At 42.2% G+C, this 13,107-nt stretch overlaps 1 protein-coding gene across 3 annotated transcripts in view; it reads left to right on the forward strand.

Moving 5' to 3' along the window:
- CACNB2 (calcium voltage-gated channel auxiliary subunit beta 2) overlaps positions 1–13,107 on the forward strand; it is a 406,462-nt gene that overhangs the window by 353,909 nt on the left and 39,446 nt on the right. For all 3 annotated transcript variants that reach the window (XM_030941051.1, XM_010364018.2, XM_010364017.2), the window contains 2 exons: positions 7,217–7,339; positions 9,613–9,749. In XM_030941051.1, coding sequence (XP_030796911.1) covers positions 7,217–7,339; positions 9,613–9,749 — 260 coding nt within the window. The remainder of the gene's footprint in view (positions 1–7,216; positions 7,340–9,612; positions 9,750–13,107) is intronic.

Genomic DNA, 13,107 nt, shown 5'->3' on the forward strand with positions numbered 1-13,107 from the left:
CTGCACATGACCAACCTTGATGTTTTTCAAGCACTTTTACATTATTGTCTAGCTAAAGAGTTGCCACTCTTCTACAAACAGTATTTACGAATTTATTTTGAGGATCTATTCAGGTTTAGTCCACAAACCAATATGCAGCAAACGTTTAATTCTTTATCTCAAAGAGGGGGCCACAATGCATAGGTGATCGACCAGTCACCCTCATACTGTGTAACATGTGCTCATATGCCATGTCGACAGTAGCAGAAACTGGAAAAGGAATCAGTTCCTTTTTGTCTTGGCTTGGAACAGGGAGAAGCAAAAACTGGTAGAAAAGTCTGACATCACCTCATGGGGCTGACCCTCCATAGCCGCAAAACAAGTTGGCCAGGAAACCAGGTAGAATCTGCAGCAGCAGACTCCAGCTCTGACACTGGCCTGGCAATAAAGTCCTTAGGATGTTAATAGAGGTTCAGTGGAAGTGAAATGAAGGACCATATTGTCTCCCAACCAATGTAGTATCCTAATGATTCTGTAGAGCAGGATGAATCTAAATCTCAATGTGGATTTCAATATGATTCTGCAACAGCCATCCCTGAAGCTCCTTCTACAGTATCCTACATAGGGCTGTGGGCTATATCTGTATCTGTGCCTTCTGCTTTTCTTCCCCATCTTACCCTACAGCTATGACCAAGGCTTTCAGACAAACCTGTGGGGCCCTAGAGTTAGATGGTGGCAGGAAAAGGACAGCTTGAAGAGAACCTATTAACTAGAGCGGACCGCAGTTACATTTGTAATCACACCGGGGATTACAATTCGACATGAGTTTGGCCAGGGACACAAATTCAAACCCTCTCAAGATAGAACACTGTAAACAAAGTGAGTATGGGAAAACCTGGCCAGGCACGGTAGCTCACGCCTGTAATCCCAGCACTTTGGGAAGCTAAGGCAGGCGGATCACCTGAGGTCAAGAGTTCAAGACCAGCCTGGTCAGTGTGGCAAAATCCCGTCTCTACTAAAGATACAAAAATTAGCTGGGTGTGGTGGCATGCGCCTGTAGTCCCAACTACTTGGGAGGCTGAGGCAAGAGAATCGCTTGAACTTGGGAGGCAGAGATTGCAGCGAGCCAAGATCGCACCACTTCACTCCAGCCTGAGTGACAGAGCAAGACTCTGTCTCAAAAAAAAAAAAAAAAGAAAAAGAAAAAAGAAAAGAAAATGAATATGGGAAAACCTTACCATTTGCTAAAGTCCCAGAGAATATGAAAGAATCTGTATCACGGAAAAGCATCTTGACTTTAACAGCGAGTCAATTTGTGTCGTGCATGTGGCAGATATTAAACTGTGTTGATGAGTTTGGTTTGAAGATGTTGAGCACACAGGAAATGACTTGTGCTGGGTCTTAATGAGGGGTAAATATGGAGAAATATTTACTTATGCGTAGCATTTATTTTGGTATATAGCAAATGCCTATTAATAAGCACTTACATAGCCCTCTTTATCCATGGGTTCCACATTCATGGATTCAACCAACTGTGGATTGAAAATGTTAAAGAAAAGTTACAACAATAAGAATGATAGACATAAAAAGCAATACAATTGAATAACTATTTGTGTAGTGTTTACCTTGTCTTAGGTATTATAAGTGATCTAGAGATAAAGCATACAGAGGATGTGTGCAGTTATGCACAGATAGTACGCTGTTTTTTTGTTTGTTTGTTTGAGATGGAGTCTCTGTTGCCCAGGCTGGAGTGCAGTGGCGTGATCTCGGCTCACTGCAGTCTCCGCCTCCTAGGTTCAAGCAATTCTCTTGCCTCAGCCTCCTGAGTGGCTGGGATTACAGGTCCACGCCACGCCTGGCTAATTTTTGTATCTTTAGTAGAGACAGGGTTTCTCCATGTTGGTCAGGCTGGTCTCAAACTCCTGATCTCATCCACCCACCTCTGCCTCCCAAAGTGCTGGGATTACAGGCGTGAGCCACTGAGCCCAGCCAAGTACACTGTTTTATATCAAGGACTTGAACATCTTTAGATTTTGGGGGTCCTGGAAACAATATCATGGCAGTTATCAAGGGATGACTATATACCCAATACTAGCCTACCCTGATGCAATCCATTTTCTGTATTCTCGTTACCTTAAAGAATGGTGCTTTTACCCTAGTTTTAGCCATGTGAAAATATGCTCACTGAGACCAAAGAATTTGCCTAGGCCACTCACCTAATAAATGGCAGAATCAACATTCAAATCCAAGTCCACTTAAAATCCCTTATTCTTGAACCCATACGAATGAAATGAATTTGGAGAATACCTTCCACATTGTAGACACACTGCAAGCTGAAGCGAGACCAGGGAATCAGAAGTGACATTGTCATTGGCCTCTCTGGTTTAGCATCCTGGGGTCTTTTATCTTGGCTGCGTCTGTCCCCCGCATTCCTTGACTGTACTCTAGTCTAATTTTAGAAATACAGTTCCTGAAGTAAAGATGTTGAGGAATAGGTATCTGCTGCTCTTCTTTCCTAGTTCTGTAAAGCTAATTCTATATAAACCACATCTAATGGTAGCATCATTGGTTACAGGAGGTGAGGCAAGAAAGGAGGCATGTTCCAACTTAACGTCTTAATCTAAGAGCATAACATTGTTACCTATGGTCCCTGGAATTATACACCAATTTCCACCACCATTTTAATTTCTTTTTACTTTTTCAGTCCCCTCTTTCTGATACTCAGATGATTGAAAAGTGATACAAAGTTGGTATAAGTCATAAGATTTTCTCTGGGGTCTTCTGTCGAGTCAGGCATTCAAAATTTGTCTTACACTGATGAAAAATTATGTGTGATGCTTAAACTCTGTTTTTTTCCAAGGAGTAAAAGAAACATCTGAAAGAAGTAAAAGACCATGCTAGGATTATTTTTTTTAAAAAATCTTGAATCTATACTTTTGTGATTAGAAACTTTTCTGAATAATGGATGGATCTACTCATGGAAATTGTATTTCTAGTGGTAAAACTGAGTTTGATGAAGACTACATCCTTGGGAGGCTGGGGGGGAAGGATTACTTGAGGCCAGGAGTTTGAGACCAGTCTGGGTAACATGGCAACACCCTGTCTCTACAAAGTTTTTTTTTTTTTAATAAAATGTAAATACTTTAAAATATTTTTAAGGTTACGTCTCACTAAAAAGGGCACCATGCTTTAGTGCTGGGTGCAGAATAAAACAGTGTGGCCCATTTGGATGGTAGTTTAGAATACGATTTTAAAAGTTTTAATAACTCATGTCTGACACATGCTACCTCTGGGACTCCATCCCAAGGAAAGAATTCTAAATAGAGGCTTTTGTACAACGATTTTTCAAAGCAGAATATTTTTCATATTGAATAATATTGTGAATCTAAGTATCAAAGAAGGGTGAACGGTTGAGGTAGTCTTTTTTTTTTTTTTTTTTTTTTTGAGATGGAGTCTCACTCTGTCACCCAGGCTGGAGTACAGTGGCGCAATGATCTTTGCTCACTGTAGCCTCTGCCTCCTGGGTTCAAGCGATTCTCCTGCCTCAGCCTCCTGAGTAGCTGGTATTACAGGTGTGAGCCACTGTGACCAGCTAATTTTTCTATTTTTGTAGAGATTGGGTTTCACCATATTGGCCAGGCTGGTAGGTGATCCACCTGCCTTGGCCTCCCAAAGTGCTGGGATTATAGGCGTGAACCACTGCACCTGGCCAAGGTAGTTTTAAAATATATTTTATTTTATTTTATTTATTTATGAGACAGAGTTTTGCTCTTATTGCCCAGGCTGGAGTACAGTGGTGCGATCTTGACTCACTGCTACCTCCGCCTCCCAGGTTCAAGCGATTCTCCTGCATTGCCTCCTGAGTAGCTGAGATTACAGACATGTGCCACTATGCCTGGCTAATTGTGTATTTTTAGTAGACATGGGATTTCTCCATGTTGTTCAGGCTGGTCTTGAACTCCCGACCTCAGGTGATCCTCCTGCCTCGGCCTCCCACAAAGTGCTGGGATTATAGGCATGAGCCACCACACCTGGCCAAAATATATTTTTAAAAGTATATCACTTGAAAAACTGTGTGTGTGTGTGTGTGTGTGTGTGTGTGTGTGTGTAAGAAACGAGGTCTCACTTTGTTGCCCAGGCTGGTCTCAAACTCCTGGGCCCAAGTGATGGGCCCTCCCAAAGTATTGGGATTTACAGGCATGAGCCACAGCACCTGGCCTTTTAAAAAAATACATATGTTTTGTTTTTTCATTTTTTTTGTTTAATATTGGATGAAATGCAATATATTATGATTGTAGCTCTAGAAGTAAACTTCATATATTTAAGAAAATTTCTAGAAAAAAATAGAAACATCATACTATCAGCCAGGCACAGTGGCTCACGCCTGTAATCCCAGCACTTTGGGAGGCCGAGGTAGGCTGATCACAAGGTCAGGAGATCGAAACCATCCCGGCCAACACGGTGAAACCCGGTCTCTGCTAAAAATACAAAAAGTTAGCCAGGTGTGGTGGCGGGTGCCTGTAGTCCCAGCTACTCGGGAGGCTGAGGCAGGAGAATGGTGTGAACCTGGGAGGCGGAGCTTGCAGTGAGCTGAGATTGCGCCACTGCACTCCAGCCTGGGCGACAGAGCAAGACTCTGTCTCAAAAAAAAAAAAAAAAAAAAAAAAAAAAAAAATCATACTATCAAGGATTGTGTTTCGTGTTTCAGTGGTACAGTTATAGGCACCTTTTATTTATGTGTATTTTTAATTCCCATATTTCCACACAAGCAGCAGCATCCCTTGTATCATTAAAAATTACAGTGGATGTCATTCGAGACCAGCCTGGTCCCCCATCTCTACTAAAAATACAAAAATTAGCCAGGCATGGTTGCACATGCCTGTAATCCCAGCTACTCGGGAGGCTAGGGTAGAAGAATTGCTTGAACCCGAAAGGCAGAGGTTGCAGTGAGCCAGGATCGTACCACTGCCCTCCAGCTTGGGTGCCGCAGTGAGACTCAGTCTCAAAAAAAAAAAAAAAGAATTATAGTGGATGTCAAGAACTGGCTTCCAAATATTTAAATTCACCTCATGTCGATTGTGCCTATATCCAGAATTTGGTCCTCCTTTCCCAATCCTCAAATTGTGACTAGACCTTAGTAACATTAGGGGTCTTAACTCAGTCTTCAACCCAGACAACAGTCAGGTAGAACAAATGAACTTTGGAAAATTTGGAAATGAACCTGGGTTCTCTCTACTCCAGCTTCCCCTTGTCTTCTCTGGCAAGGCCAGGTAAAGAGCTCATTGAGTAGGGAGAAACTGCTCCCTCCTCCCGAGAGGTTGAAATAATTTTTTAAAGAATAGGTTAAGCCGGGCGCGGTGGCTCACGCCTGTAATCCCAGCACTTTGGGAGGCCGAGGCAGGCGGATCACGTGAGGTCAGGAGTTCAAGACTAGCCTGACCAACGTGGTGAAACCCCATCTCTACTAAAAATACAAAAAATTAGCTGGGCGTGGTGGCAGGCACCTGTAATCCCAGCAACTTGGGAGGCTGAGGCAGAAGAATCGCTTGAACACAGGAGGTGGAGGTTGCAATGAGCTGAGATCGCACCATTGCACTCCAGCCTGGACAACAAGAGCGAAACTCTGTCTCCACAAAAAAAAAAAAAAAAAAAAAAAAAAAGATAGGTTAAAAGGAATATCACATGAAAAACTATGTTACTTTGTGTATGTCGTGTATATAAGAAATATATAGAAGAGGCCGGGCATGGTGGCTCATGCCTGTAATCCCAGCACTTTGGGAGGCCGAGGCAGGCAGATCACCCAAGGTCACGAGTTCTAGACCAGCCTGGCCAACACAGTGAAACCCTGTCTCTACTAAAAATACAAAAAATTAGCTGGGCGTGGTGGCTCACGTCTATAATCCCAGCTACTCGGGAGGCTGAAGCAGGAGAATCAATTGAACTCCAGAGGAGGAGGTTGCAGTGAGCTGAGATTGCACCACTGCACTGCAGCCTGAGCTACACAGTGAGAGTCTGTCAAAAAAAGAAAGAAAGAAAGAAAGAAAAGAAAGGAAGGAAGGAAGGAAGGAAGGAAAGGAAGGAAAGGAAGGAAAGGAAGGAAAGGAAGGAAAGGAAGGAAAGGAAGAAAGAAAGAAATATATAGAAGCAATCCACTTGCCCATAATGGGGAAAGAAATATAATACCACTTAGAACAATACCATTTTCACCATTTCTGAGCTTACCTGTTTTTTCCACCTGGTGGATAAATAGGTATTAGCTAAAGAGAGAATAAATGCTTATCTGTAAATTCTTTCGGTTTGATTTGTTTTTTCTTTTTTTGAGACAGGGACTGACTTTGTCTCCCAGGCTGGAGTGCCGTCACGTGATCACAGCTCACTGCAGCCTAGACCCCCTGGGCTGAAGTGATCCTCTTGCCTTAGCCTCCCAAGTTGTTGGGAGTATAGGCGCCTGCCACCACACCTAGCTAATTTTTGTTTTTGATTTTTAGTGAGAAGAGGTCTTGCTATGTTCCTAGGCTGATCTTGAACTCCTAGGCTCAAGCAATCCTCTTGCCTTGGCCTCACAAAATGCTGGGATTACAGGCGTGAGCGACCACTTCCGGCCCTTTATCTGTAAAATTTCAAAGCATCAAAGAAGGAAAGAGAGCTTAATTAATATCAACTTTAGTAGTTGAACGAACTCAAGGATGAGAAATAATAGAAGAAAAGGTCATGGTTTTCATAATTTGTTGCAGCCATGAATAAGAGCTGCTATAGTTGTAGAATATATTCCCCGGTTCTTTTTTCATTCAAAAGACTGTACCTTTCAGAATTATGTCATTAATGATGAATTAATTAAAGTACATGTTTGGGGTAGTGAGGCAGTTACTAAGTCCTTTCCACTGAAACCGAAGAACTGGACATTTTGTTCACATTTGTGTTTCCTGATTTACAGTTGCTACAAGCGCCAATGTTGAAAACATATTTCTGTGGCTCATCTTCGCCGTCTTTACTTGCAGTGCTTTCAAAGAGAACAATGGCTTTTTCTAGTTCAGAAATGGGTGCTACGTAGCTCAGAGCTAGGAGATTTCACATGTTGTGAATACGAACAAGCTGTTTTGTGATAAAGAACCAATGCAGCGGGGAAAACCAACATGGATTACAGCAGTTATTCAGTGTATCTTTGTATTTGAGGGGAAAAAGGAGGGACACTGTTGTTTTGCTCTTATTTTTTTCCCTCTTTCTTTTCCCACTTTAGACAAAGCCCGTGGCATTTGCGGTTCGGACAAATGTCAGCTACAGTGCGGCCCATGAAGATGATGTTCCAGTGCCTGGCATGGCCATCTCATTTGAAGCAAAAGATTTTCTGCATGTTAAGGAAGTAAGGAGAATAATTTCATTTTCTATCAGTGTGATGTTTCACCTTGACATACCATTTCTTATTTCCTATTCAGATGCCGTTTCTGTGAAGCAGCATTGCACATCACTGCAGTTGTATAACACACACACTAAATCAATGGCTCTCAACCTCTGCTAATATAAATATACCTTTTAAAGTGGAAAGAAGTCACGGGCCTCTTGCAATAACTTCAGCGCTCCCTGGGGCTCTGTGGCCCAGAAATTGGGAACTGCTAGAGTAGATGATCCTTTTTTATACTTAACCTGTACTTCTTCTTTTAATGTTTCACCTTGACTAGGTGTAGTTTTTCTGATGCCTGAAGTCTAGCCCATCTGGGGAGGGTTTAATAATAATATCTAGAATTCATGACTCTTCTCTCTGCTGGCAGTGTCTAAATTCAAACTACTGATGCCCTTTTTCCTCCTTAAATGCTAAATTTCTGCAGTGGATGAGAGAATGGTAAGCATTGATGCCAGTAAGGCAACAAAGAGGTATCAGGAAAAGTCCTTTTCCTACATGCTCAATGTCTCCACCTTTTAGTGAGCAATGACACAACCTGCAAATTGGAAACGTTCATCCTTAATTAAGCTTTGCTTGGAGTCAACATTTATTAAATGCCTGCCTTGTGGAGCACTGTGTTAACTGACCAGAAATTTCCCCTGTAGAATATTCTCAGCGTGTCATCCTGAGGTTTTTCTTGGACCTGGAGGAATTTATACTTGGAGCCCTTCCATGTAGGGTATAATATGTTATAGGAAGCATGTGTAAATTTAATCTCTTCACTGCACTAAAGGCTGTCAGCAAAGGAGTTGATGACTGCCAATTAAAAGAACCTAGGGCCGGGGCGGTGGCTCATGCCTGTAATCCTAGCACTTTGGGAGGCCAAGGCGGGCAGATCACAAGGTCAGGAAACCAAGACCATCCTGGACAACATGGCGAAACCCTGTCTCCATTAAAAATACAAAAATTAGCTGGATGTAGTGGCATATGCCTGTAATCTCAGCTACTCGAGAGGTTGAGGTAGGAGAATAGTTTGAACCAGGGAGTCGGAGGTTGCAGTGAGCTGAGATCGCGCCACCGCACCCCAGCCTGGCGACAGAGTGAGATTCCGTCTAAAAGAAAAAAAAAGAACCTAGAAGCCTGGATACTATGGCTCATGCCTGTAATCCAAGTACTTTGAGATGTCGAGGAAGCCTGATCTCTTGAACCCAGGAGTTTAAGACCAGCCTGGGCAACAGGGTAAAACCCCATCTCTACAAAAAAAAAAAAAAAAAAAAAATTAGCTGGGCATGGTGGCACACACTGGGAGTCCCAGCTACTCAGGAGGCTGAGACCAGTGGATTGAGCCTGGGAGTTCCAGACAGAAGCGAGCCGGGATCACGTCAATGTATTCCAGCCTGGGCGACAGAGCAAGATCCTATCTCGATTAAAAATAAAACAGCCTAGAGAATTTAGAGCCTACCATTTTGGTAACCTCTGAAAAGAGATGTCAAATACTGGCTTGGTGGGAACAATAGAAAAAGTTATCAGAAGTGATGCTGTGCCTAGAATCTCACTTAATACCGGGAAGTTAGATTATTACGGGGTCTCTTCTTGATGGTTGGTGCTGAAAGGGGAAAGGAGAAAAACAGAATGTATATTCTTCTTTGACGTGTTCAATGACAGATTTATTCAATCAAGGAAAATGAAGGCAGATCATAAAGATTTAAGATACATATTCCACCTGCAAGAGATAAATTGTCAACATCACACAAGTAGAGAAATCATCTGTGAACATCGCACTGTGTAATTATAAAACTGTTTGCACAAAGGTAAATTGTCCTGTGACATGAAATATTTAAGGTAGACTTCAATATTTATCTCTTTCTCTCAATACTTCCAATTGGTCTGATTATATAAGGGGAATATTTCTGTAACACTACTTCCTAAAGATCTCTTGATAGGATGGGCTGTTATTCTTTGAACCCAGAGAGCTGATCCCTACTCATGATGACAGCAGCTGCTGCAATGGAATTCAGCCTGGTCCTACGGCAGCACCAGGACAGACAAGGAACAAAGAGCCTTTGACAGATTGCTGAGGACACTAAAAACATTTCATACATGTGAAATCCATGAGCCAAAGGGTTTCTTGAATGATAATATTTGAGGCATAGTTCATTGTCATTGCCATATTTCTCTCCACTGAAAATAGTGTGGAAGAACAAGGATTTGACCTTCTGTGCACTGATTTTTAATGCTTTTGATTTTGTGTTTAGAAATTTAACAATGACTGGTGGATAGGGAGACTGGTAAAAGAAGGCTGTGAAATCGGATTCATTCCAAGCCCAGTAAAACTAGAAAACATGAGGCTGCAGCATGAACAGAGAGCCAAGCAAGGGAAATTCTCCTCCAGGTATGAGACAGATGTCAAGTGTTTGCATAATACTTAGATTATACCACTATCTGTGTACTGTTGTCTGCTGTATTCTATATCCTTTATTATGTATTAACAAGGAGGCTGGTGATATGGTTTATTGATAGCATCACAAATCTTGCATTTTCCTGCATTTAAAAAACTTCAATCCAGCACCTGATTTTCATCCTATTTGGGGAAGTATCAAATTATTATCATTAATGGAAAGAGCTAAGGTCACAGAGTATTAAATCCAGGCTCCAGTGCAGAGGAAATTATGAAACCTTAATCGTTTACTGAAAAATAGTCTGGCACAGAATAGCCCTGGTGACTAATCCCACTGTCTGTAGCTGCCTGGTATGGCTAGGAGATGTTTGGGAGATGACAGTCTCAGACATCATCAGGAAATGGCAGCTTTTGTCATCTGTTCGTTTCATTTTCACCTGAGAAACTCAATTTTCAGTTCTACCCACTGTTAAGCACTTAAAGAGAAGCAAAGTATGAAACAAGTTAAAACTGCCTGTGCAGATGGCAATTAGATGAGTTATGTAAGAAGCTGGGGCTGAATAATCCCTCCTAGGATTCGTGAGGTTGTCTGCCCCTCTCTAAAAGAATCGCTAGAAAGCCTTCTTATACACGTACTGAATTTTACATGGAATCATACGCAGACAGGTCTAGGGATGCAGCATGCCTCTCCCTATGTGAAAGGATGGGACATGGGCAAGGCCTTTCTTAAATGTGAATCGCTGGATTTCTGTTTTCTCCATCTTACATCTTATTTGTTTATCTAAGCAAATCCCTTTGTCAGTGATAATACTTTAACGTTAGCAAGTATTTTTTTCAAGCATCAGCAGATGAGTGAAACAGAATATGCTTTGTGGTTTGGAACACCCATCCTCATTAACTGGCTTTTTATAATTGTCAAGTTCATTTAGTTCAGATGGATTCCTCTGTGTTTTGAGACCTCCACCCCAGAACTGACTTTCATTAATTCCTGGGTTGTTGAGAGCTCTCGGATGGTGAGATGCATTCAGTCATATAAAAGTAGAGGCGTGCATAAAAAAGAACAAGATTGGCTGGGCGCGGTGGCTCATGCCTGTAATCCCAGAACTTTGGGAGGCTGAGGCAGACGGATCACCTGAGGTCAGGAGTTCAAGACCACCCTGGCCAACATGTTGAAACCCCATCTCTACTAAAAATACAAAAATTAGCCGGGTGTGGTGTTGGGCACCTGTAATCCCAGCTACTCAGGAGACTGAGGCAGGAGAATTACTTGAATCCGGGGGGTGGAGGTTGCAGTGAGCCCAGATCGTGCCATTGCACTCCAGCCTGGGCAACAGAGTGAGACTCCATCTCAAAAAAAAAAAAAAAAAAAAGAACAAGATCATGTCCTTTGCAGCAAACTGGATGGAGCTGGAGGCCATTATTCCAAGCGAACTAACACAGGAATAGAAAACCAAATATGGGGACCGGGCGCAGTGGCTCACACCTGTAATCCCAGCACTTTGGGAGGCTGAGGTGGGCGAATCACAAGGTTAAGAGATTGAGACCATTCTGGGCAACATGGTGAAACCCCATCTCTACTAAAAAAAAAAACACAAAAATTAGCTGGGCATGGTGGCATGCGCCTGTAGTCCCAGCTACTTGAGAAGTTGAGGCAGGAGAATCGCTTGAACCCTGGAGGCGGAGGTTGAAGTGAGCCAAGATCGCGCCACTACACTCCCGCCTGGCGACAGAGCGAGGCTCCATCTCAAAAAAACAAAAACAAACAAACAAAGAAAAACAAATACTGCATGTTCTCACTTGTAAGTGAGAGCTAAACATTGAGAACATACGGACACCAGGAAGGGAACACTGGACACTGGGGACTACTTGAGGGTGAAGGATGCGAGGAGGGTGAGGATCATAAAAACCACCTCCTGGTGTGTTATGTTCATTATCTGGGTGACAAAATAATCTGTACACCAAATCCCTGTGACATGCAATTTACCTGTGTAACAAACCTGGACATGTACCATTATTATCATTAGCAGCAGTAAATTATTCATTAGGCTAACATATATATAATGCATATTTTATATGCAGTATTAAACTTTTGTTGAAAATGCATTTCTTAATGAGAAAAAAAAGTGGAGGCATGTAGATAAACAACGCATGTGCATTTTGCCTGCAGGGTGTTTGAAGACCCGATAGTATTCTTTTAATTCTTAATGTTCCATTGGCCTTATTTTGTGTTTTCCTACCCTCTGTATTGAAAATGGTACCATAATACTAGTTAATAAAACTTTATGGCCAGGCACGGTGGCTCATGCCTGTAATCCCAGCACTTTGGGAGGCCAAAGCAGGTGGATCACTTGAGGCCAGGAGTTCGAGATCAGCCTGGCCAACATGGTGAAACCCCGTCTCTACTAAAAGTACAAAACTAGCTGGGCGTGGTGGTGCATGCCTATAATCCCAGCTACTCAGGAGCCTGAGGTATGAAAATCACTTGAACTTGGAAGGCGAAGGTTGCAGTGAGCCGGGATCATGTTCCAACCTGGGCAACAGTGAAACTCCGTCTGAAAAAACAAACAAACAAAAAACCACCTTATATGGAAAAATGTTGTTGTAATAGGGTGTAGACATTGCTCTTATCAACTAGGCAGTATATAGTTTGTTGAGGTTTGAAGTTATCCCAGCTGGGGGATGTTTTGTTTTTAGTTAGGACAATTCAACATTTTTCAGAATTTTCTTGTCAAATCACTTGAGAAAGGGGTTCCAAGATAAAATAAATTTAGGATAGTTCTAGGTAATAGAAAGTTACTTTAGGATTTTTCAGAGCCTTTTAATGTGATCATGGACACTGAATCTCTGGTGGAATGGGAATTTTTAAAAGTATTTACTAAAATTACTTTCTCATCAAAACTCCTCTGGTTGATGTCTTAGGAAGAGTGTTTTGTAGAATGCATTTTGGAAAATTTGGGATGGATTTTTACAGAGGCAGGCTTGTGTCTTTTTCTGCCTCTTCATACAGAAACTAAGAAATGAGAACAACTTCAAAGGGAGTAGAAATTTTTCCCAAAATTGTTAGAGAAATGTAATCTCCTGTGTCTCCCAAATGGGCTTGCCTAGGCTAACATTAGTGCTCCACTCATCTTTATAAGGACCTGTGGGAGCAGTGGGTATTAGATCTTACAGGTCACAGATGAGAAAACAGGTTAAGAGAAGTTAGAGAACTTGACCAAGGTCGCAGAGCTAGTAAGCGTCAGAACCAAGATGGCAACCTGACCTCCATGCTGTACAGACTTCCATGCTGTACTGCAAATTAAGGAGCCAGGTCTTGCCAGGCACAGCAAGCCCAGGACAATGGTTATTGCCA

Source organism: Rhinopithecus roxellana, chromosome 11 (assembly GCF_007565055.1).
Source record: "Rhinopithecus roxellana isolate Shanxi Qingling chromosome 11, ASM756505v1, whole genome shotgun sequence".
NCBI lineage: Eukaryota > Metazoa > Chordata > Mammalia > Primates > Cercopithecidae > Rhinopithecus > Rhinopithecus roxellana.